General features: G+C 53.1%; 2 protein-coding genes and 1 pseudogene across 2 annotated transcripts in view; 2 read left to right on the top strand and 1 right to left on the bottom strand.

The window, feature by feature from the left end:
• The window catches only part of LOC135306131 (zinc finger protein 208-like), a 378,562-nt pseudogene that overhangs the window by 18,616 nt on the left and 334,495 nt on the right, over window positions 1-25,451 (bottom strand).
• Window positions 1,675-2,226, top strand: LOC135305953 (olfactory receptor 14J1-like; the record flags this gene model as incomplete). Its single annotated transcript, XM_064429530.1, has 1 exon — window positions 1,675-2,226. A coding segment is annotated over one exon (552 nt), but the record flags the coding sequence as incomplete, so codon positions are not given.
• Window positions 22,915-25,451, top strand: part of LOC135305954 (zinc finger protein 239-like) — a 29,078-nt gene continuing 26,541 nt past the window's right edge. Inside the window, exons 1-3 of the mRNA XM_064429531.1 lie at window positions 22,915-22,966; window positions 23,153-23,256; window positions 23,392-23,810. Of these exons, the coding sequence (XP_064285601.1) occupies window positions 22,915-22,966; window positions 23,153-23,256; window positions 23,392-23,810 (575 nt within the window). The remainder of the gene's footprint in view (window positions 22,967-23,152; window positions 23,257-23,391; window positions 23,811-25,451) is intronic.

Here is a 25,451-nt window from a genome sequence, read left to right on the forward strand (position 1 = left end):
AGTGGGACCCATTAAAAGTCCAAGAAAGTTTGGAGTTGGATTCTGACTTGTAGTTCTGGAGAGGTTTCTTCAGCTGCCTCTCAGGGACTACTGTTCAGGGCCTGAGCACAAAGCCCCAGAGGGTCATTAAAGTCCTTGTGCTGTGTCTGTGCTGCTGAGCTGGGCTGGGCTCCTGGCACAGAGGCAGCTCCTGGTAAGCAAGAAGAGCTTCAAAAGCACATTTCTCTTGATGAGCAGCTCTTCTGCCAGCCCAGCAGGGCTGGGGCACTGCCTGCAGCCAGCCTGGGCACAGCCCAGAGGCACAGAGAGCTTCAATCAGTCAGGGCTGGGAAGGTGCTGAGAAGTGCCTGGGGCAGAATCACTGCCAGCCCTTGGCACAGGAACCTCTGGCTGCAGGACAATGCAGCTGCAGCTCCTGGAGCCATCTCCAAAAGCTGGAACATCCCAATGTCTCCAGACTCTGTGAGTACCTTCTCTGATTCTCTCTTGTGCAGAGCAGCCAGGGGTGCCCAGGGCTGTCCTGCAGAGCAGGCTCCTGCAGCCCAGGGCGCTGTGCTGGGGCAGGGACTCTGCTGCCTGCCAGGGACAGCTCTCAGCCGGCCCGGGAAGCTCCTCCCAGCACTGGGGGACAAGATGTGGGGGGAAGGAGACAGATGGTAAGGCTTGGATGTGTTCTTGTGTGGTGAGGATTGTGCATTATTCAGGACTGTCCCCAGCATGACATTTAACTGCAGAACATTTCCAAGTAGATTATAGAGTGAGCACACTGAGGCAGTGGGGGAATAAATAGGAAAATCCTGCTTTTTAATCTAATGCTCTGGTTTGCCTGGATGGAAAATTGCACATAGATATTCATTTCTAAATTGAGGTTGAGAAAAATGAAAAAAATAAATATCTTTCTGAATAATAAACCAGCCAGTGACAGAAATCAGCACAGGTTTTCCTAGAGGTAGCATCTGTGTCACTTTTCCATCCTCCTCAGGGTTTCTCTGACGTTGCCATCATAGATAACCTGCAGAGCCAGAGCTGCCCCTGGGCAGTGCCAGAGCTGGGAGGGGTCTGCAGGGCAGAGCTGAGCCCCTAGGGCTGGGCTGGGCTCTGGCAGCATTGGCAGGGCCCAGCGTGGACACAGGGAAGCAGCTGCTGGCAGGGACAGCTCCAGGCAGCACAGCCCTGGGCAGGCAGTGGGGGGAAAGTGTCCCCAGGCTTGGCTGGGATACTTAAAGTCTTCTCAAAACCCAACTACTCTATGATTACTTTTTCAAGAGATCCCCATGTCAAGGCACAGCACAAATGTCCAACAGCAGCTCCATCAGGCACTTCCTCCTGCTGGCATTGGCAGACACGCGGCAGCTGCAGCTCCTGCACTTCTGCCTCTTGCTGGGCATCTCCCTGGCTGCCCTCCTGGCCAACGGCCTCATCATCAGCGCCGTAGCCTGCGGCCACCACCTGCACACGCCCATGTTCTTCTTCCTGCTCAACCTGGCCCTCAGCGACCTGGGCTCCATTTGCACCACTGTCCCCAAAGCCATGCACAATTCCCTCTGGGACACCACGACCATCTCCTACACAGGATGTGCTGCACAGATCTTTCTCTTTGTCTTTTTCATTTCAGCAGAATTCTTCCTCCTGACCATCATGTGCTACGACCGCTACGTGTCCGTCTGCAAACCCCTGCACTACGGGACCCTCCTGGGCAGCAGAGCTTGTGCCCACATGGCAGCAGCTGCCTGGGCCAGTGCCTTTCTCACTGCTCTCATGCACACAACCAATACATTTTCCCTACCCCTGTGCCATGGCAATGCCTTGGGCCAGTTCTTCTGTGAAATCCCCCAGATCCTCAAGCTCTCCTGCTCCAAATCCCACCTCAGGGAAATCGGGATTTCTGTTTTCACTACCTTCTTAGCATTTTGCTGTTTTGTGTTCATGGTTTTCTCCTATGTGCAGATTTTCAGGGCCGTGCTGAGGATCCCCTCTGAGCAGGGGCGGCACAAAGCCTTTTCCACCTGCCTCCCTCACCTGGCCGTGCTCTCCCTGTTCCTCAGCACTGTAACATTTTCCTACCTGAAGTTGCCCTCCATCTCCTCCCCATCCCTGGATCTGTCCCTGTCAGTTCTATACTCGGTGGTGCCTCCAACCCTGAATCCCCTAATCTACAGCCTGAGGAACCAGGAGCTCAAGGCAGCAGTGAGGAGATTGATGAATGGATGGTTTCAGAAACATTAAACTGCTGGCCAATTTCTGAAAATCATTTGTAATAAAATCATCTTTAATATGTCCTGTTGGTTTCATTTTGGAAGTTCTTTTCCCTTTGTTTAGATTTTTAATCTTGTCCACAAAGAAATGTCATTGTTTGTGCCACTTCTCATTTTGTTTCTCTCCACATCCCCTGTGGCCACTGACGGTGTCAATGAGGGGCTGTGCTCTCAGTGGCTTTAAAGGAACTAAAGGATCTCCCAGCAGAGATTTCTGCAGAGATCCCACTTTTGTTGCCTACTCTGGAGCTCAGGGGCTGGGGGACACCAGGGAAAGCACTCAGCAGCAATGTCTGTGTGCAGAGCTGGGGGCAGATCAGTGCTGGCCCAGCAGCTGTGCCCAGCAGCAGCAGCAGCAGCACTTGGTGTTGGCAGTGCTGCTGCCGTGGCCCTGCCCCGCTGCCCTGGTGGCCCTGGTGTTGCTGCAGGGCCTGAGTGCTCTCGGGGCCGGGCACAGTCCTGGGGGTGGCAGTGCCGGGGCTGCAGCAGGGACAGGCCATGGGCACTGCTGGGGCAGCGCTGACGCCTCAGGCCAGGCCCTGGGGGCTCCAGGCTCCTTGCCCAGGCTCTCTCAAGAACACGGCCAGGCCAGTGCTCAGCACAGAAAAGCCCCAGGGTGAGCAGCCCCAGGCTGGCCGTGGGCAGGCTGGGGGCAAACAGCATGGCTGGGGCTCTGCAAGGGCCCTGGGGGAGACGGGAAGGAACAGCAGAGCAGGGGCTGATCCATCCCCAGTGCGCTGCACAGCCCAGGGCAGCGTCCCAGAGCGTCCTGATGGAGCTGCCAACCACATCCCCCCCTCTGCAGCCCTGGCCTCTCCCCCAGCTCACAGAGGTGCCGCATCCTTGCAGGCACAGCCACGGCAGCACTGGCTCAGGAGCCCCTGTTTGCATTGCACAGAGCAGGCGGGAGCAGCCCCATGCTGCTGCTGTGGGGACATGAACCTGAGGGAGCACAAATGCCATCAGCCCCTGGGGCCAGCAAGGGCTGGGGGACACCAGGGAAAGCACTCAGCTTTGTCCTGGCCTCTGCAGTCAGCCAGAAAGTTTGTTCCCATCAGCTGGGAGTTTCCTGCCCCACTGCAGACACTGTTGCTCAGAGCCAGGGCTGCCTGGCAGCCACCCCCAAACTGCCACAAGCATTTCCTTTGCTTTACTTTTTCTTCTTTACTCCTAGCAGTACAAATTTCTTCTTATTACCCACCCCTGTCCCCTCCCCTCCAAAAAGCCCATCCCATTTTTTCCTTTCCTCTCTCGCCCCACTCCCCATTTCAGTTCCTGACTTGGCACCATGGTAGAATCACTGCTCTGCTCCTGCTGGCCACACCATTCCTGATCCAGGCCAGGAGCCATTGGCCTTCTTGGCCACCTGGGCACACTGCTGCCTCATGTCCAGCCTCCTGTCTATCAGTGCCCCCAGGTCCCTTTCTGCCTGGCTGCTGTCCAGCCACTCTGTCCCCAGCCTGTAGCGCTGCAGGGGTTGTTGGGGCCAAAGTGCAGGACCCGGCACTTGGACTTGTTAAACCTTCCTTTCTTGGATTTGGGCCCTGGATCCAGCCTGTCCAGGGCCCTGTGCAGAGCTCTCCTACCCTCCAGCAGATCTGCACTCACACCCAGCTTCATGTCATCTGCAAAGATGTCCTTGGCTCCATGTGGCCCCTCAGTGTCACAATGGCCCTTTGCTTACACCAGGCCCTGCACTGTCACACTGCTCTCCTTGTTTCAATGAGACCATGCAGAGCAACAATGCTCTCCTTGGTTCCATGGGGCCCCAAAATGTGACAATGCTCTTCTTGGTTCCATGGGGCTTCACAGTGTCTCAATGTTCTCATTGGTGCCGCAGTTTCACAGTGGTCCCTTGGTTCCATGGGGCCCCAGGGTGTCACAATGGCCCCATGGTTACATGAGGTCCCACACTGTCACAATGGTGTCTGTGATTCCACAAGTTCCCTCAGCGTCACAATGGACTCCTTGTTTCCACAAGGCCACACAGTGTCACAACTGTCTTCCAGATCCCTTGAGGTCCAATTGTGGCACACTGGCTCCTTGGTTACACAGGATCCTGCAGTGCCACAATCACCCCTTGGTTCCATGAGGCCCCGCAGTGTCAGAACGGCCCCTTGGTTCCACTGGGCCCTGGAGCCTCCCAATGGTCTCCTTGGTTTCTCACTGTCAAAATGGTGAAACCCCTTGGTTCCCCAAGGTGCTGCAGTGTCACAATGGCCTCTGTGGTTCCACAAGGACCCAGAGTGTCACAGTGCACTCCCTGGTTCCATTTGGCCCACAGCACCACAATGCACCCCTGGTTCTATGGGGCTGCAGTGTCATCATGGTCCTCTTAGTTCCATGAGGCACTGCAGGGTCACAATGGCCCCAGAGTGTCCCAGTCATCAGAGAATGACAGAATCAAATTGGCTGAAAAAGACCTTTGGGATCCGCAAGTCCCACCAACACCCTGATACTGCCTTGTCACTCAGACCATGCCACTGAGTGCCACTGGAGAGGGACAGTGACTCCGCCACCTTCCCCCTGGCCTGCCCATTCCAATGCCCAATCACCCTTTCTGTGATGAACTTCCTCCTATTGTCCAGCCTAAACCTCCCCTGGTGCAGCTTAAGGCTGTGTCTTCTTGTCCTGCCCTCCAGCAGATCCACGCTCACACCCAACTTGGTGCCATCTGCAGTTTGTGAATGGTGGACTGGATCCCCTCACCCAGATCATCAGTGAAGATGTTAGGCAGGACTGGGCCCAACACAGCTCCCTGGGGGACACCACCAGTGCCTGGACACCAGCTGGGTGCAGCACCATCCCCACCACTCTCTGGGCCCAGCCTCCAGCCAGCTCTTAAATCTCCCAGCGAGGAGAGAACCTGCCCAAGCCATGGGCTGCAGCTTTTCCAGGGAATGCTGTCAGAGACAGTGTCAAAGGCTTTTCTGAAGTCCAGATAAACAACATCCACAGCCTTTCCTTCATCCACAGGTGGGTCACCTGGTCATAAAGGGAAAGACCAGGTTGTTCAGGCAGGACCTGCCACCCCTAAATCCACACTGGCTGGCTCTGATCCCTCGGCCATCCTGTAGGTGCCCTGTGATGGCTCTCAAGGTGATCTGTTCTATAACCTTGCCAGGCACCCAGGTCAGGCTGACAGGCCTGGAGTTCCCCAGATCCTCCTTCCAGCCCTTCTTGGGGATGGGCTCACATTAGCACCTCCACTCCTCTGGCACCTCCCTGCTGAGCCAGGACTGATGGTAAATGATGGAGAGCAGCTTGGGGAGCTCATCCACCAGCTCCCTCATCCCCCTAGAATGGATCCCATCTGCTCCCAGAGGCACCTGTGAGCACCTGAGTGGCTCAGCAGGTCCCCAGCTCCTTCCTCCTGGATTCCAGGGGGCCGTTCTGCTCCCTGTGCCCATCTACCAGTGTGCCCTACTTGTCCTGAGGGCAACCTGTCCTAATATTGAACATTGACACAAACAAGGTGTTAAGTAGCTCAGCCTTTTCCTTATATTTAGTTATTTTATTCTCCACTGTGTCCAATAAAACATAGAGGTTCTCCTTATCCCTCCTTTTGCCATTAATTTTTAATTTTTTTTTTTTTAATAGAAGCCACCATGTGAAGTTCTAACTGAGTTATCACCGCTCCACTTTTCTTTCTGTGTAACCTAACATCATCTTTGGAAACTTCCTGAGTTTTAAGTAATTTTTTCCCATGAGTCACCACAAAAGCTCCATGGGCACCCAGGACAGTAATTTTTCTCACCAGCTCATCTTTTGCCATACACTGTCCAGCCTGCTCCTTTCTTCTTAAGATTATTTTCTTGAAATGACTCTCTCCTTCCTGGACCCTATTGTTTTTAAGGGCTGTTTCCCTTTAAAAGATCAGTACCTGATTCGGTACTCCCCAAATCAGCATCCTAAACAGGCCAAAGTCTGCCCTTCCTAATTTTAGTGCAGAAGTTTTGTTGCTGCCCCTCCTGCTTACCCAGAATATTGAAAACTTGATTATTTCATGGTCACTGTGCCCCAGGCAACCTCTGACCCCCACATCTGCCACCAGCCCTTCTCTGTTTGTGAAAAGCAGGAGACAGAGCTTTCCTTGGCCTATGGAGTGTTACCAGAAATTTGGTAAAACAGAAAACTCCTTAAGCCCAATGTAGCATTAAGAAGCAGCATTCTTTATTCAGACAGATGCACAGGGGATAGCTCCTCCCAAAGCTGTGCATGCTGAGTACAGGAAAGTTTCTGTTTCTTTTCTGTATTTTGCACACATATTCGTTGATTGTCCTGGACTAAGCACTCATATGATAATCATTTCCCAGAATCATTAAAATATTTCCCTTCCCCTTTACCCATGTGTTCTTCTGACCTGGGGGTCTCTTTGGTGGTCCCTGGTGGTCTGGACCCCAATGTTCCAGTGGGCCTGGCTGAGCTGGCAGGACACTGAGGCCGGTGAGCTTCCAGTTCCCCTTCTCACACAATGGGCACTGTGTGCTTTCCACAGGCCTGGGGTTCAGGAGATCAAGCTCCAGGTGTGAGCTCACCTGGTGTAGACAATTGATCATCTGGGAACATGAGGTCACAGAGTGGGCTATGACATCACACCGTGGGTTAGGTGAAGTCATTGAGCAGCTATGACATCCTCTGCGACATCAGCAGGCCAGCTGTGACATCACAGAGCAGAGGTCTGACATCACAGAGCAGACTATGACATCACAGAGTTGGCTGTGACATCAGAGACCAGCTGTGTGACATTAGAGAATGAGCTGTGACCTCACAGAGCAGGCTGTGACATCCCAGAGGGGCTGTGTGACATCCCAGGAGGGCTGTGTGAGGTCACTGGGTTGCTCACTCTGCCCCAGCTCCCCCTCACATTTTCTCCCAACAAGTCCAATGCTGTTCATGCCCAGCGGGGTCCCTGTCCCCCGGTATCCCCCCAGCTCACCTGGAGCCACAGCCTCCAGCAAAGGATGTTCCACAGGATCCACCCCACCGCCTGACATGGGGACAAGGGGCCAGGGCTGTGTGACCAGGACATCAAGGACATGGATTATCCAGGTCACTGTGGTCTGGGTTGGGTTCCCCAGGGCAGGAAAGATGTCTGGCAGCTGGAGCAGGGTTAGGGAAGGGCCTCCAAGGTGGGGCTGGAGCCCTTGGGCTGTGAGCAGAGGCTGAGGGAGCTGGGCTTGTCCAGCCCAGAGCAGGGAAGGCTGAGGGGCTCCTCATCCCAGCCTGGCAGTGCCAGCCAGGAGCTGATGGAGAACACAGAGCCAGGCTCTTCACTGGGGGGCCTGGTGGGAGACAAAAGCCAGTGGGTAGAAGGGGAAAGAGGAGAGATCAGCCAGGACAGGAGGAGATGAAATGAATCAGGCTGGTTTCAGCATTTCCTCAACCCCAAAAGCAGCCTGACCTCCCTTCTCCGTCCACCACTGACAGCTTTGCAAATCAGGAATTGTTGGAGCTGTTTTGTCCCCACTTGTCCTGGTTTAGGGCAAGTTTGGGAGATAACCCCCAAAGGGGCTTCTCTACAAAAGCAGATTCAATTGCCCCTCCCCCCTCCAACCGGTTCGGGAGAAAATATCTCCTTGGAGAAAAGTGGAAAGAAACCTGTTTATTAAACAATAGAAACCAAACAATATTAACAATAAAACTTCTCACTGCTCCAAAGAAAGCAAACTCAGAACAGTCCCCTCCCCAGGTTGCAGCTCGGCTCACTCAGTCTCTGATCAGTCTCTCTGGTGCTGGAAACGCCGTGGCCCAGGCCCGGCCAGGGGGGCCACAGGTGGAGCTGCCGGTGCTCTTCTGGGTGTTCAGTCCAGAGCAGGCTTGAACAGGTCCAAGAAAAAAGGAAAAAAAAAATCACAATGCAGAGAACTTCTTTGCCTCAGCTAGCTAAAACTAATTAAAAGCAAGAAAAAGGGAAAAAAGGAGCTCTGTCCGGCTGTCTGTCCATCCGCAGACAACACAGTCCAGGAGCAGGAATGTGGAGGAGTGAGAGCAGTCTGAAAACAAACTGCGCGCTTCTTCCCTCCCCTCCTCACTGTCTGGAAGAGAGTCTTAAAGGTGTAAAACTTGTTATTCAGTATAAACAGAACAAGACGATTGGGGATAAAAGCATCATATAGTCAACCCAGGACATTCCACCCCTTATCCCCATATCGTCACCTTACTACTAAAACTAATATATATATTCTAACTCTACAAACACATACATTATACATCTAATATACAGCTATACACAGACAATGGTGGCAACATTCAGCAAACAGTGATATTTATACATGGTTCTCACCCAACAATCAGATCTCCCTGAGGTACACATCGTGTTCTTCCATCTTTTTGCATTATCCACCATGTGCAACTTGGTTTCTGAGCAAAAACAACCCCGCGAATGGGTTTGTCTGTACTTGAGGCAGGATTGATCCAAACTGTCTTCCCTAACAAACCCCTGACATGTACCACTGGGACTTTGTCTCCATCTACTCTATGCAAAGGCTCTGATTGGGCAGGGCCCACTCGGTTAGTAGAGCCTCGGGTATTAACTAACCAGGTGGCCTTTGCCAGATGCTGCTCCCAATTTTTGAAAGATCCCCCACCTAAGGCTTTTAAGGTGTTTTTTAGCAGCCCATTGTACCTTTCTACTTTTCCCGCAGCTGGTGCATGGTAGGGGATATGGTACACCCACTCAATGCCATGTTCTCTGGCCCAGGTGCTGATAAGGCTGTTCTTGAAATGAGTCCCGTTGTCTGACTCAATCCTCTCCGGGGTACCATGTCTCCACAGGACTTGCTTTTCAAGGCCCAGGATGGTGTTACGGGCAGTAGCATGAGGCACAGGATAGGTCTCCAACCACCCTGTGGTGGCTTCTACCATTGTAAGCACGTAGCGCTTGCCTTGGCGTGTCTGGGGCAGTGTGATGTAGTCAATCTGCCAGGCCTCCCCATACTTGTACTTGGACCACCGCCCACCATACCATAGGGGCTTCACCCTCTTGGCCTGTTTGATGGCAGCACACGTCTCACAGTCGTGGATAACCTGAGAAATACTGTCCATGGTTAAATCCACCCCTCGGTCTCGTGCCCACTTATAGGTGGCATCTCTACCCTGATGGCCTGAGGCATCATGGGCCCATCGAGCTAGGAATAACTCTCCCTTGTGCTCCCAATCTAGGTCTATCTTGGACACCCCTATCTTTGCAGCCTGGTCTACCTGCTCATTGTTTTGGTGCTCCTCATTGGCTCTACTCTTGGGCACATGGGCATCTACATGGCGGACCTTCACAGGTAGCCTCCCTACCCTGGTAGCGATGTCTTTCCACTCTTCAACAGCCCAAATTGGTTTTCCTCTACGCTGCCAATTAGCCTCTTTCCACCTCTCCAGCCATCCCCACAGAGCATTGGCTACCATCCATGAATCAGTATAGAGGTAGAGCTTTGGCCACCTCTCTCTTTCAGCAATGTCCAAGGCCAGTTGAACAGCTTTGAGTTCGGCAAGTTGGCTTGATCCACCTTCTCCTTCAGTGGCCTCTGCAACCTGTCGTGTGGGGCTCCATACAGCTGCTTTCCACTTCCGATTCATTCCTACCATGCGACAGGAACCATCAGTAAAAAGAGCATAGCGTGTTTCTTCCGCTGGCAGTTGGTTATATGGAGGAGCTTCTTCAGCACGTGTCACTTCTTGTTCCTCTTAATCAGTGAGACTGAAGTTTTCACCTTCTGGCTAGTTTGTAATTATTTCCAGAATCCCAGGGTGATTCAGCTTTCCAATACGGGCGCGCTGTGTTATGAGAGCAATCCACTTACTCCATGTAGCACTGGTGGCATGGTGGGTAGAGGGAACTTTTGCTTTGAACATCTACTCCAGTATTGGTAGTCGGGGTGCTAGGAGGAGTTGTGTTTCGGTACTTATTACTTCTGAGGCAGTTTGGACTCTTTCATAGGCTGCTAAAATTTCTTTCTCTGTTGGAGTATAGTTGGCTTCAGACTTTCTGTAGCTTCGACTCCAAAATCTTAGTGGTCGGCTTCGAGTTTCTTCAGGCACCTTTTGCTACAGGCTCTAGGACAAACCATGGTTCTTGGCTGTAGAATAGAGCAATTTTTCACATCTGGTCCTGTTTTGACTGGGCTAAGGGCAGCTCTTGAGGGCCCCAAGGCCGGGGCTCTTGTGCTGCCTTGGGCACATGGGATGGCAGCAGGGGCTGCAGAGCTCTCAGCACCTGAGCCAGAGGGGAGCAGGGCAGCCAGGGAGCCTCCTTTGGCCTTGGCCCAGCACCTTCCCCCATGGCTGCGGCTGAGTCCTGTGTGAGCTGCAGCTGCTGCTGTGCCCTTGGCAGGGGCTGAGGCCGTGGGGACAGTGGCCAGAGCAGCCTGGCCTGAGCAGAGCTGTGGGGCCAGAGCCGGCTGGGCTGGGCTGGGGAGAGGCCCTTGGTGCTGCCCAGAGCTCAGGGCAGCTGGCAGAGCTTGCAGGGAGCTGGGCTGGGCTCAGAGAGCCTGCCCCAGAAACCATCAGTGTCCATCTCAGCCTGGCTGAGCGTGCAGGGGCAGGACTCAAGCCAGGCCTTGTAGGGCAGGGCCAGCGCCTGTGCAAGGCATTGAAAAGAGGCAAGTGCCCCAGAGAGGAGGCTGCTCTGTGCCCTTGGTGGCATGGACAGAGCAGGGAGGGGGCCCAGGACATTTGTCAGTGCCAGCCTCTGTGCCCAGCCCTTGGCAGCCCTGGCTGCTGAGCCCAGCTTTGCCCTGGGCTGAGTTTGGCTGTGGCCCAGCTCCATCCTCCTGCGGAGCTCAGGGCCTGTTCCCGGCCATGGCCAGCCCTGGCCAGCCTCTCTGCTGGCCCAGAGGCCGGCAGAGCCTGGGGCCAGGGCTGTCTGTGCAGGCCCACAGGTGCCAGGGGCTGTGCAGGAGCTGACAGAGGCTGCCCAGCAGGGAGGCCATGGGGCACAGAGCCCCAAGGCTGCCGTGGGCACCACGGCATAGGGGCCTTTCCCAGCCGCAATGCTCCTGGCCTGGGCTGGGCCTGCACAGGGGCTGGGCCACCATGGCTGGGCCAGCACAGGGCCACCAAGGGGCCACGCAGCCGCTGCCGGGGCTGACAGCAAGGCCAGGCACACACAAGCAATTGCTGAGCATGGCCTGCGCTGCCCAGGGCTGACTGTGCCACAGGCAGAGCTCAGCTGCCCTTGGGGGCTGCAGGAACAGTCAGGAGCCCAAAGAGCCTCCATGGCTGTGCTGGAGACCAAGGCTGGAGCAGGGAAATGCAGGGCTGCTGCGGCATGGGGAGGGCATTGAATTCCAGCACACACCTCAGCTCTCTGATGATCCCGCCACCATGCTGGGCCCTGTTTCAGACTGCAGCAGAGCAGATGTTGATGGGACAGGAGCCCTGCGGGGCTGTCAGGGACCTGCAGCTTGCAAGGTGCTCTGCTCTCCCTCAGGTGTTCTCGGAGAGATCCAATCCCAGCTGGGCACCTCAAGGCACAAGTGGCACTGCCTGTTCATGGGCACACAACTGATGGCTGCCTGGAAAAGGGGCACAGGTTTCAGTATCTGTTAGTTTCATAATATACAAGCAAACCTTTATTATTTGGGTCACTTCAGTACTTGTAAGAAATGGCAGAGTTTTCCCATCAGGAGCAGGAATTTCCTGGATCTCATCTACTGATGCAGGAGAAGAAAGACTGATCTTCCTCTCTACCTTTTCCACCAACATTTAGTCTAGTATTTAATGTCCCTCTTCCATCAGGTGTTTCCAGCTCTGCTGTTTAAATGGCCATGTCTAAGGACATCTCTTCACGAGACCAGCTGGATCTATGTCCTTCCTGCTGCTTTCGGATTTCCTCCTTCAGCTGCTCTCTGGTCATTCAAGTGCCTCTCAACTGACTGGTTTCATGCTTTGAGCTTCAGTAAGTTGCCCAGTCTTTCTGAAGTTCAAATAAATATCACATTAGTCATCATCTTCATTGTATTTCTATCACAGAATTACCTTTTGTTATGTCTTTGTCTGAAGCTGTTCCAGTATGGAAATCTCTTGGGGATGGTGGACATGTCAGATGCTGCTGGATCATCACAGAGAGCTGAAGGAAGAGCTGTGATGGTTATTAAACAGTATCATGTTCAATTTGTGTTTGTTGGCAAGGAACATTTCTGTGCCTCTGAGTGTCACCAGGCCCTGACCCCATAGGACACAAACCTCATAAGTTGTGGTACCCACTGCAGGGGCACTTGGACCTTGGCTCTGCACAGGAGAGCTCTTCATCCCCTTTCTCTCTTTTCCTCCCTCTGGGCATGGAGGGAGCTCGTGACTTCAATCTGTGACTCGTGTGTGCAAAGAGCAAATTTGGGCAGAATCGGGGCAGGGAGGGTTGGGGGGGTGCCCTTGGGATCTGTGTTGGGCACAGAAGGTGTTTTCCATTGCTCTGAGACTGTCTGCTGTGGGAAGTGGATTTAATATCCAGCAGAGGAATGACTTTGGCATTTGATGGAGCTGTGCCTTCCCTTGGCTTTGTTGGCTGACAAGAAATGAACATCCCTCTGTGTCCCGGGCAGCTCCTTCTCCAAGGAAAGCAGGTGGGAGTTGGAGCCAAGGAGCTGAAAGCTGCAGGTGCAGCCTGGGCTGGAGGGAGCTCAGATTTGCACAAGGCTGCTCTGAGTGCCAGGGCTTGGATGGGGGAAATGGTGGGGAGGGGGTAGGGACAGAGTCTGATTGATTGTCAGCCATGAAGGGTCTTGATTTTCATATCTATTCAAACTGCATCAGGAGGTACCTGGATTCAATATCAATTGCAGATTGCACATATCCATTTATTAACTGGGAAAAAAAAAAAAAAAAAAACTAAACAGGACCTAAAGAATGTTTTCGCACTGTCTTTTTAAGCAGAATGTATCCAGTTTGAATACACTCCTGAAATCAGTCTAATTAACCACAATTATTTGAAAGGTGTATTTGAAAAAATTGATTTGAAAAAAACTATCCCGAGAGGCTTGGCTTGCTAAGGTGTTCTGAACGTTAATGAACCCTGGGACACTGAATTCCTGCACTGAAAGGCTGAAGGCTGAACAAGCCTCTGGAGCAGTGAAATCCAGCAGCAGCCTCCAAGTTGCTGAGGATGTCAGCAGCCCCCACTGAGGCCACCCCTGCCCAGAGACCGTGGGGGAATGGGCAGACAAGGAGAGCGTCCCTGGGGCTGGGCCAGCAGAACTCAGAGGCACCAGCGGCTCCAGCTGGGCAATGGAGTGTGGAATGTGGCTGGGAAAGCCCTGCCTGGGCTGTGCCAAGCAGGACAGACAAACCCTGACCCCCATCCACTATAAAATTCTCTCATGGAGACATTTAAAAGGAATTGCAATTGTTTGTGTCCTCTGAGTTGGATGTACTAGAGAAATACCATCAAGAGATTCTTAGGAGCTGAAAGCAGCCTTTACTGGAAACTCTAGAAGATCAGAGAAACTTCGGCAAAAGATTTAATATGACATTCAATCAACAAAAAACATTTCTGAAAGCATTAACTTGGCCATTCCACTTGACAAACTCTAAGCCTGATCAATTTTAAGTTAATCAAAATTTGCCAGAGGAGGGAAATAGAAGTAGACATAGAAAGAGAGAAAAATAAGATTTAAGAAGCACACACAGAGCTACCAACTCCTGGATTCCGGCAGTGTTCAGACAGAAATTCCAAGAGGATGTAGGGTCAAGATGTGTCCTTGCCTCATGGTCAGCCTTCAATACCCCTTGGTCTTCCTGGGTCCTTCTCCCAGGGGGGACTTGGGCTCATTTGGTCACTCAGGAGCTGGGCTGGGGGCTCCAGAGGTGGCTGTGGAGCATTGCCTGTGCTGTGCCAGAGACTGGCAGCCACTGCTGGTCTGGGATAGAGGCTCTGGGAGGATTGGGGTTGCAGGGCAGGGCAGTACTGGGGTTCCAGGGCAGGGCAAGTTTGGATCTGCCCCTTCCTCCCCCACACATAAAATGTTTCGTGCCAACAATCTCCTCCAGTCTGTCACAATAGGGAATGTTGTCGGTGGAACCCAAATTTGGCCATGGGCACCTGGCCGAGGACAATTCTTTTCACTAGGATGGAAAGCACGGAGCCCCAGTGTTTCAGAAGCAGATTAGAAGAGACCTTCAACATGCCAAGGTCAGCTGGAGAAGTCAGGTAATCTCTGGGATGCCAAACCAGCCAGACCTGTTCCATGTTCTCTTGGATTTATGGTGCCCCATAGTGTCACAATGGCACCTTGGTTCCATGGGGCCCAGCAGTATCCTAATGGTGCTTTGATTCCATGGGGTCCAGCAGTGTCACAATGGACCCTTTTTTCAATGGGGACTCACAATGTCACAATGGCCCCCAGGTTTCAAAAGGCCTTGCAGGGTCACAATGGTCCCATGTAGCCTTGCAGTGCCCCCATGGTTTCCGTGCTTCCACAGGCCTTACAATGTCAAGTCACTCCTCTGTTCCATCAGCCCTGCAATGTCACAATGGACCTTTGGACCCTGGGGGTTTGCAGTGTCACAATGGTCTCCTTGAGCTCCACAATATCAAAACCGACCATTGATTCCAGGAAGCCCCACAATATCACAATGGCCCTTTGGTTCCATGAGCCCTGCATTGTCACAAAGGCCTCTTGGTTTCACAAGGCCCCACAGTATCACAATGGTCCTCTTGGTTCTGTGAGGACCCCCAGGGTCACAATGGTCTCACTGGTTCCATGAGGCCTCACAATGTCACAATGATTTGCTTATTCCATGGGGCCTCATAGTGTCACAATGATCTCCATGATCCCATGACTCCTCTTAGTGTCACAATGGCCCCGTGGTTCCATGACAACCAAAAGTATCATAATGGTCTCCACATTTCCATGAGTCCTCATGGTGTCAAAATGGACCATTGGTTTGATGGGGCCTCACAGTATCACAATGACCCCTACATTCCACGGAGCCACACAGCGTCAGTACGGTCCCCTTGGTGCCATGAGGACCAGCAATGTCACAGTGCTCTCTATGATTGAGTGAAACCCCAAAATGTTACGGTGGATCCTTGGTTTCACAAGGACCCACAGTATCACAATGGTCCCTTGGTCTCACAGGGCCCCACAATGTCACAATGGTCCCTTGGTTCCATGGGCCCTGTGCTACTGCATTCCCCCCTCCCCTTCTCAGGCCGCCCTGCCAGCTCAGAAATGCTCCTTGGGCCTCGGCCTTGGCCAACAGCCCCTGGGCTCAGCTCCGCTGCAGCTCAGCACAAGCACTGTCTGCTCCAGGCACTGCTGCTGCCCAACCAGCTCCTGGTTGCTGGAGGAGCAGCCCTGGGAACTGGTTTTGTTCCCTCAGTGGCACAACATCCCTGTTCTCACAGTGCCAAAGAAAGCTGTTGATGCCAAGTGCGGCCAGGATGAACCATTGCTGTGACTGCAGCCCCTCTCTTGGGGCCCTACAAACAGCACTGCAAAAGGAGCCCCTTGGAGCTCTCCTGGGCCAGCGACTCCCTCTGAGTGGAGCCTCTCCCAGCCGGGAACTCTCCCGTTTGCTGCACTCGGGGATCCTGAACAACGAGGGAGCCTGGGCCGATCCCCCCACTCCTCCAGGCTCAACCCTTCACCCTCTGGGGAGATGCCAAAGCATCCACAGGGAGCATTTGCTGCCTGCAGGGGAATTTCTCACAGGTACCTTGCACTGACTCTTTGTGTCTGTGTGCACACAGGAGTGCCTGTACTGGGGAAATGTGGCAGAAATGCTGCTGTCGGAGGGGTTTGAGTGCTTTGGCTTTCTCACTAAGTCAGGGCTCTAAGTAAGGTTACAGCATGATGTCTAAGCTAAGTTGTTATAAGAGTTGCTGCTAGGAGTTGTTCTTCTGCTAAGTTGTTATGTTTAATGTAAGTCCTAAGCTCAGTTAAATATTGTTAAATGTTATTCCACTGATAAATTGCAAGTCATAAGTTGTAAGTAAGGTTATATAGTGTTAAGTGATGTTCTTTTGCTAAATAGTGAAGTTTAAGGCAGAAATTAAGGTTAAGGTATAAGTTAAGTCCTTTTAAGTTTGAGCTCTGTTAAGCTTTTCAGCTGTATTCCTTTTGTCCTTGGCATCGCTGTCCTTTTGTCACACGCACACACACACACACACACACACACACACACACACACACACACACAGGTGTAGGGACAATTCCTGGTTCAATTCTGGTTTGACTGCCTAGATTTTGTTTGGTTTTGTTGTTACTTTGTTTCCTTGGTGTGCCGGGAAGTCCAGTCAGGAGCAGAGTGACTCTTGCCAAGGAACTTTGTGGTGCTGTCACTTAATATTAAATCTGGTTTTTGCTGATCCCTTGTTGGGGATTTTTTCAGCGCTCTCAAGCCATCATTCATAACAGGGTGAAGGAGCCCTGGCCCAGGCTCTGGCCCTGGGGGACACGGGGACGCTGCCGGGGGGTCCCTGTCCCCCTGTCCCACCCCCCAGGGCCCTGGCCCCCCGTCCCCGTGTCAGGCTCTGGGGTCAATCTCGTGGAACATCCTCTGGGGGAGGCTGCGGTGCCGGGGGCGGGGGTACCCGGGGGGACAGGGGACCCCACTGTGCACGAGCAGCGTTGGACTGCTCTGGGGGAACTGTGAGGGGGACTGGGGCAGAGTGACGTCCCAAGTGACCTCACACAGCCCCTGTGATGTCACACAGCCCCTGTGATGTCACAGCCCATATTATGATGTCACAGATAATGTTGTGATAACAAACAACTGACCCTGGGATGTCACACAGCCATTATATGTCACAGGGTGGTCTCTGAGGTCACTGTCCCTCTATGATGTCACACACACAGGCACCCGGTGATGGCAGAATCCATTCTATGATGTCCAGCCTATGATGTCACAGAGCCTACTCTGTGATGTCACAGCCTGCTCTGTGCTGTCACAAAGCCCCCTCATCATATCACAGGGCTAGTGCTGGCTTATCACTCTCTGATACCATAGAGCTGCACTGTGATGTCACAGAAGACTCTATGATGTCACAAACTCACCCTGTGTCATCACAGTCTGTTCTGTGATGTCACAGCCTGCTCTATGATGTTACACAGCCACCCAGTGATGTCACAACCCACTCTCTTATGTCACAGTCACCTTTCATGATGGCACAGTCTACTCCATGGCCTCACATCCTATTCTGTGACATCACAGCCAGCTCTGTGATGTCACAACCCTTTCACTGATGTCACAAAACCCTCTCTGTTATGTCATGCTGCCACTATGTAATGTCACAGCACACACTTTCACCACACAGTCCTCTCTATGATGTCATACAGCCATGCCATGATGCCACAGCCTGATCTGTGATGTCACACAGTCTCCTCTATGATGCTGCAGCTGCTCAGTGACCTCACACAACAAACTCTGTGATGTCATAACCCAACCTGTGACCTCACACAGCCCACTCTGTGCTGTCACACGGCCCCTTGCTGACATCACAGCTGCTCTGTGCCTCTAGGACACAGCCACAGAGGTGCCGCTGTGACACAGCCCCCTCTGGGACAGCCCCCAGCCCCTGCCAGTGCTGAGCCCCTGTCAGCTCTGGCTGTGCCCTGCTGGTGTCCCTGAGCTGCCCTGGCAGTGCCCCAGCCCTGCTGGGCTGTGCACAGGAGCTGCTCCTGGCCAGAGCTGTCTCTCTGCAGCGCTGCCCTTGCCAGGAGCTGCCTCTGGGCCAGGAGCCCGGCCCAGCTCAGCAGCACAGACACAGCACCAGGACTTTAATCACCCTCTGGCGCTTTGGTGCTCTTTGCATCAGACTCAGTCCCTCAGTGTGTGCTCAAAAAACTTCTCAGGGACTCAAAAGGGAGTGAAACACTGAAGTTTCTCATACTTAAAATAGATCCTTTTGAGGGACAGGACTGAAAAAGTATCCCCATGTTCCAGGTAAAGCAGAACACTGGAGGCAGTGATGACAGGTGGGGACAAGCAAGGGAAAGGTGTTTCTGATGCTGAGCAAACCTGCACCTGTGTCCCTGCAGGCTGTCGTCATCCCCCGGATGCCCCACCTGGCTGGCCCCTTCCTTTGATGACAGCTCTGCCTCCTGCCTGCCTCTGCCTGCCCACACAAAGCCTTGGGCTGCTCCAGCCTCCTTCTGGGGGACGTGCTGCACCACAGCCCTGCCCTGGCAGGGAAATTCCTTTCTCCTGGTGTCCACTTCGGGCCTCCTCAGCTGCCCTTGGTGCCATTATCTTTCTCAGGATCATTTAAATATGAAGCTCCAGCCTCTCTGAAACCACCCTTCAATCCCTCCCAGGCTACTCCTGTTCTGTCCTCAGTCTCCACACCACTGAGCCCACAGCCATCAGCCTCTCCCTGCTGGTTATGTGATGAGGCCTCCAAACCTCATCTTGGGAGATGTTTGGGTCCTCTCCAAGATGTGTGAAAATGGAAAAATAGTGGTCAAAGTTACGTTCTCCCAAATCTTGCAGTGACAGAACAAGGCTCAATACCTCTGAACTAAATGAGAGTGGATTTACTTTTGTTAAAAGGAGGAAATATTTTTCAATTATGAGAATGGCACAAAACTGCAACTGTTTTTTCCAGAGAAGCGGATGCCCATCTCAGGAATTATCCAAGAGCAGGAGCTTTGTGCAGCCTGACCCAGTGAAACACCCTCATCCCCAAGGACAGAATTCCTCTTGTGTGGGTTCTCTGATGTGCTGGGTGCCATCACAACACTTCTGGCCAGAATGTCTGCTGAGGGCAGCCAGGCTGCTGCAGGGGCAGTGACCTCACAGCCATCACCATGGCAGCCCTGTTCCCTGGGCCTGGCTCTCCCCTTTCCTCTGCCCCTGCCTTGTCTCTGCTGGCATGAAGAGTTTTCTCATTCATATCTTGTGCCCAAGGTGCTGGGGCCAATGGCTTCCCAGGCAGGCTCCTGGAGCAGAAGTGGCTTTTCAGAGCCCAGGCAGAAATGAGCCCTGATGCAGCAGCTCTGCAGTGCTGGCCACCAGGCCGGGCTGCCAAGGGAGGCTTCTGGCCATGCCCTGCAAGCAGGTGCTGCTGCCAAGGTGCCTTTGGTGCCTCAGGCTCTGCCTGGCACAGCTCCCAGCATGGCACTCTGCCCTTGTGCCCGAGCCCTTCCCTGTGCTGAGGCTGGCCTGGGGCTTTTCCTGCAGCGGGACCTGCCCTGCTCCTGGCACAGGAAAGGCAGTTCCTGCTGGAGCAGGAGGCTCTGCCTGCAATGGGCTCCAACAGCTCCAGCCAGGCCCTGTTTGCAAAGCCCCCAGTGGGAAATGAAGGACGGGGGTCATGCTGCTTTTGGGGTGAATAAAACTGAAACCAGCCTGACTCCTCCATCTCAAAGTTACACATTCTCAGAGGGAGCTGGAGCTGTGGCAGAGCTGGAAAAATCCCCAGAGAAAGGAACAACCAAGGGACAGCACTGAGAGCTTCTGCAGAGCTGCTGAGCTGGCCCATCCTGGGCACATCTGACTGACAGGGCAGCACTTCAGACTAGAAAAGCCCCGTCCCAAATTTTAACAGCAGCATCTCCTGACATTTCCCTTCTTGCAGAGTGTGGAGATTCCTCCCTGCAGTGGGGACACTGCTCAAGGTCACAGCTCCAGGCTGAGCCAAAGGACTCAGTCCCACCATCCTTGTTCTGCTTAATTACTAGTTTTGCTTTAATAAAATTGCTTTGAAATCACTGCCTAGTGCTCTATACAATATAATATGTTACAGCTCTTATACCTTAGAATAAATATTTCTGATTATTTTGAAGATAATTGTTTCTAATCATTACCATTATAGAATATATATATAAATACCTCCAGCTTGCCAGCCTTAATTCTGTGTGACAAATTCTATAAAGGTCTAATTCCACCTTTATAATTCTTTACATAAAAATTCTTGAAAAGTCTAGGGCTGGGGTTGGAACCAGCTGTTCTAAGGCTCCTCTCACACCAGGGATTTACAAATCCTGGAGGTCCTTGAGGGTATTTGGGAAACTGTGGGGCCTATTGGGGCTCCTTTCTGCACCTCGAGACCCAACAGGAGCCTCTGTAATAAACTTTGCCTGCAGCTCCCACTCTGCCAGGAACCTCTGTGAATGGGACATCCCAGCTCTTTGGCAGCCTGGGGACTCCTGGGATTTCACCATGGAATGGCTGTGACTGCCTCTGACCACAGGGCTCTTTACCAACCCCAGAAACCCCTGGGAGGTGTCCATAGAGCCCCTGTCTCTGCCTGTGACATTCCAGCTCTTGAACAGCCTGGAGACTCTTGGAATGTCCCCATGGATCCCTTCTGAGGGCCTGTGACAAATCTGATCCTTAGCAGGCAACCATCACCAGGACCCTGTTGCTATGGGTAATGGGATCCCAGATCCACAGAACTGGCTGAGCTGGGAGGGACCCATCAGGATCCTGGAGTCCAACTGCTGGCCCTGCACAGGACACCCCAACAATGCCAGCCTGGGCCTGGCAGCGCTGTCCAAACACTGCTGGAGCTCAGAGAGCCCTGGAGCTGGGAGCCTTCCCTGGGGAGCCTGGGCAGTGCCCCAGCAGCCTCTGGGCAAAAACCTTTTCCTGACATCCAACTTGAGCCTGCCCTGACTCAGCTGCAGCCGTTCCCTCCAGTGCTGTCCCTGGGCACCAGAGGGAAGACCAGGGGTCACACCAGGGCTGAGAGGGACAGAGACCCCCACGGCCTCCCCAGAGATGAGAAGGTCGGAGAGTCCCCCCAACCCCGAGCACCCTCAGTGGTGAGAGGGACGCAGAGCCCCTGGTCCCCAGCCCTGCACAAGCATTCCCTGAGGCCAGCGGGATGGAGACCCCTGAGGCGAGGGGACAGAGAATGCCCTGAGCACCCCATTGGCATGGGGCTGAGAGGGACGGAGAGCCCCCAGGCATTCCCTGGGGTGAGAATGATGGAGACGCCCTGGGGAATGGCCTGGGGTGACAGGGACAGGGACACCCCCTGGGGGACAGGGACACCCCCTCAAGAACGGCCTGGGGTGAGAGGGACAACCCCCCCCAAGCCCTTCCCAAGCATCCCCCAGGGTGAGAAGCACAGAGACCCTTCCAGCATCCCCTGAGCACTGGACAAAATAAACTTGGCAGAAATCAAACTTCAATCTGCATAAATCACTTGGATGAAGATTTGATTTTCTCACAAGTCACATGTGAGGAAAATACAAATAAATCCCAAACATTAATAAACCAACAACAGAAGCAATTCTGTGTCAATTCCAAATTTCATTGGTTCCTGCACAGCTCCAGCTCAGCTGCTGGAAGATTCTGATTTAAAAAAAAAAAGTGAAAATTTGACCAAATAGAGATTATTGAAAGGAAGGAAAAAATCTGTGTGGCTGTGACAAAGGTGACAGGGACACAGAATATAATGATTCTCACATTTGGCAAAGTCCCCAAGCCTCAGAATTCTGGAGTTATTCAGGAATTTAGCTACTTGAGCTGGGCTTCTTCTGGGACGTTTAGTAGCCTTGTGTTCCTCAACCTGAATGAACCTTGTCAGCCTCAATGGTAACATTTGCTCCCTTTCCTCCAGTGATTTAATAAACATTTCATGGAAAGACAACAAAATATTTTCTTTACACTGGCCACCCACAACAGCCATTTTCCTCATCAGTTCTCCCACAAGTCGCTCAGAGGAATTTGCATCCAAGTTTCCAAGAGGTCCTCTGGAAAGAAAGAGCCCTCCTCCCACAGAGGAGGGAACCATGCTGTTGTCAAGGTCAGAGAACAGTGCCTGAACTCACTGTGCCAAAATATTGTACACAATCTGGTTAAGAAAATTGTTAGAGATTCTTCTGCCCCAGTTAAGGTGCTAACGAGACCAAATGCAAAGTGGATTTTATTGAACAGTAAATGTGAGGTAGAGAGAGATGGAATAAAAGAGAAAAAATGGGGGAGGGCAAGAGAGTGACAGGGACAGAGACCTCCCCTGGGGTGCAGCAAGCGTGACATTGTCCCCTGTGTGCATGGCCTTCCCGGGGTGGGGGTTTTACACCTGAGCCAGTTTGGGTAAGGGGGGTGGTGTTCACCTCCCCAGCAGGGATTACCCCACTGTTTCAGGTTGCAGTCCAAGATGTAACCAAATGCATGTTTTCCATCACCATCTTCACAAACTGTTATAAACAGACAGGGCAGTGTTCTTTATCTCTTCCATGACTCAGCCCTGATAATGCCCTCCAGGGGCTCTCTTCTGTGAATGGGCCATTGAGTGTCCCTGCAGGACTGGTAAAATGACATCATCCCATTGTGGGATGCTCCGCCCAGGGGAAGGAGCCAACCGTTCCTACCTGGATATAAGCTGAGACTTGTGACACCAGGAGCACCTTGGCTACTGTATTCCCAGAGGACAAGAGCTCCATCACCAGCACTCGACCGTCAGAGGAAGACCAGACCCTTCTACAGGATCACTGCTTTGACAGAATCACGATCATCACTGCAACAGGACTGCAAACACCATTTAATGGGACTGCTCCCACCACCCTGACCAACAGGGTGGCAGGTTATATCCTGACTCTGTCAGTTTAAGGCAGTGTTTCTGTATCATTGCCTTGATCTTAATTTTCTTCTTAAATTGTAATTCTGGCTTAGACTCTCCTCCTGGTTTGCCCTCAAACCTGTACAAAACTCAATGCACTCATCTCTTGTTTTCCTCCCAAACCAGAATTTCCCATCCCCAAACCACTGCCAGATGGAGAAGAAGGCTGCGAGGAAGAGGAAGATGTCCCAGGACCATCAGGTAGGTGAGGAGGAAGTCAGTGCCTCTTTCTCTCTCTCTCCTGCTCCATCTCCCAGCTCAGCATGGCCCGTAGCTGCAGGACAACCCCTCTGCCTTGGCCATCCTGCTGCGGATGCACTGGAGGTATCTCGTTCCCTTTCCCTCTGGCATGGAGGCAAAGCCCATCCACTCCTTGTCCTTTGTCCCCCAGACAAGAAGCTGAGGACGGAGACCAGAGAGGATGAATCTCCATGGCAGAACCTCATGGAAGAAGCTGTTTTGAAGGACTCCATGGCACAGGAATCGAACAGGGAGGTAAAGCCCAAGAGATCCCACAGGATGAGGGCCTGGAAACCCAGCCCAGGGTACTCTGAGGAGGAAAGACCCACCCTGTGCCAGGAAGGTGGACAGAGCTTCAGCCAGGGATCAGAGCTGGTGGTCCATGAGCAGCTTCATGATGGGGAGAAGCCCCACAAGTGCTTGGAGTGTGGGAAGAGCTTCAGGCAGAGCAGCAATCTTGTCCGCCACCAGATGATCCACACCGGGGAATGGGCCTACGAGTGTGGGGAGTGTGGGAAGGGCTTCAGCTACAGCTCAGAACTCGTCAGGCACCAACGCATCCACACTGGGGAGAGGCCCTATGAGTGTCCTGACTGTGGGAAGAGGTTTCACACCAGCTCCAATCTCCTCCTGCATGAGCGGATTCACACGGATGAGAGGCCCTTCCGCTGTCCTGACTGCGGGAAGGGCTTCAACCGCAACTCCAACCTCGTCACCCACCGGCGAATCCACACTGGGGAGAGGCCCTATGAGTGTCCCCAGTGTGGGAAGAGCTTCACCCAGAGCTCGCACTTGACGAGACACCAACGGAGGCATCGTTAAGAGAAGCCCTGCAAATGCCCCAACTGCAAGGAGATCTTCGAGCCTGGCTCCAGCTTCATACCCCACTGGAGGACCCACGTTGGGAAGAGACCTGTGATCCATGCTGGGAAGACACCTATCCCTTCTCCTGCCCCTGCCAATGACATGACAGGGGATCGATGAACATGAGATTCTGGCCAGGGCCGTGTCATTATATCCACTCCCTCCTCAGGTCATTGCCGGGGTAGGAAAGGGTCTCTTTCTCTCTCCCTGAGGAGAAGGGTGTCCTTTGCAGGCAGGAGGAAATATGTGGCCAGGATGACCCAGTGAGTTGTGTTTTGGTTTTCCCTGTAAATAGTTTTTCTTTTCCCTTTTGTTAGCAGTATTGTTTCTGTTCTTGTTTGTTCTTTATCTCGTTGCTCTTCCCAATAAATTTTTCTTATCCCAGGCCAGGATCTATTCCTTTTGTGCATTCTATGGGAGGCAGAAGGGCAGCAAGCAGCAGCATTGTTTTAGCCGGAGCAGGAATCTGAGGAATCTCATTCCTAAACCCCAGCCCTTGGAAACCGAGCATCCCAGCTGGTCCCAGCCCTGCTGGCCATGGCAACAGCCTTGGGAGCGGGTCCCTGGCTGGGGCTGTGGGAACCTCTTCCCTCTGGTGCCCAGGGACAGGACTGGAGGGAACGGCTGCAGCTGAGTCAGGGCAGGCTCAGGTTGGATCTCAGGAAAAGGTTTTTCCCCAGAGGCTGCTGGGGCACTGCCCAGGCTCCCCAGGGAAGGCTCCCAGCTCCAGGGCTCTCTGAGCTCCAGCAGTGTTTGGACAGCGCTGCCAGGCCCAGGCTGGCATTGTTGGGGTGTCCTGTGCAGGGCCAGCAGTTGGACTCCAGGATTCTGATGGGTCCCTCCCAGCTCAGCCAATTCTGTGGATATGGGATCCCATGACCCTGGGGATGGGGCTGCCAATGGTTGTCATGGCAACCACCCCTGGCATGGGGTCTGCATGGAGCTGCCAAGGGACTGAGCATGGCAACAGGGGGCTGGGGATGGTTGCCATGGAAACTGACCATAGTAACAGGGTCTTGGTGATGGTTGCCATGGAAACTGACCATGGCAACAGGGGACTGGGGATGGTTGCCTGCTAAGGATCAGATTTGTCACAGGCTCTCAGAGGGGTTCCATGGGGACTTTCCAAAAGTCTCCAGGCTGTTCAAGAGCTGGAAGGTCACAGGCAGATACTGGGGCTCCATGGACACCTCCCAGGGATTTCTGGGGATAGTAAAGAGCCCTGTGGTCAGAGGCAGTCACAGCCATTCCATGGCGACATCCCAGGGCACCTTGGGCTGCAAAGGCACCCATCTGTCACAGGCACTCACGGGGGCTCCATGGTGACATCCCAGGAGTCCCCAGGCTGCCAAAGAGCCGGGATGTCCCAGACACTCACAGGGGTTCCTGTCATGGACACAGTGGGAGCTTCAGGCAAAGTTTATTAGAGAAGTTCCTTTTAGGACACAACATGCAGAGAGGATCCCCAATAGCCCTCATAGATTCCCAAATGTCATCACTGATTCAGAGATGACACAGACTCAGACCAGAAAGCTAAGGGCTAAAAGCTGCCTATTTATTCAATCCTCTTCTTTCATACCTTGGTT

Source organism: Passer domesticus, chromosome 8, assembly GCF_036417665.1.
Source record: "Passer domesticus isolate bPasDom1 chromosome 8, bPasDom1.hap1, whole genome shotgun sequence".
In the NCBI taxonomy this organism is placed as follows: domain Eukaryota; kingdom Metazoa; phylum Chordata; class Aves; order Passeriformes; family Passeridae; genus Passer; species Passer domesticus.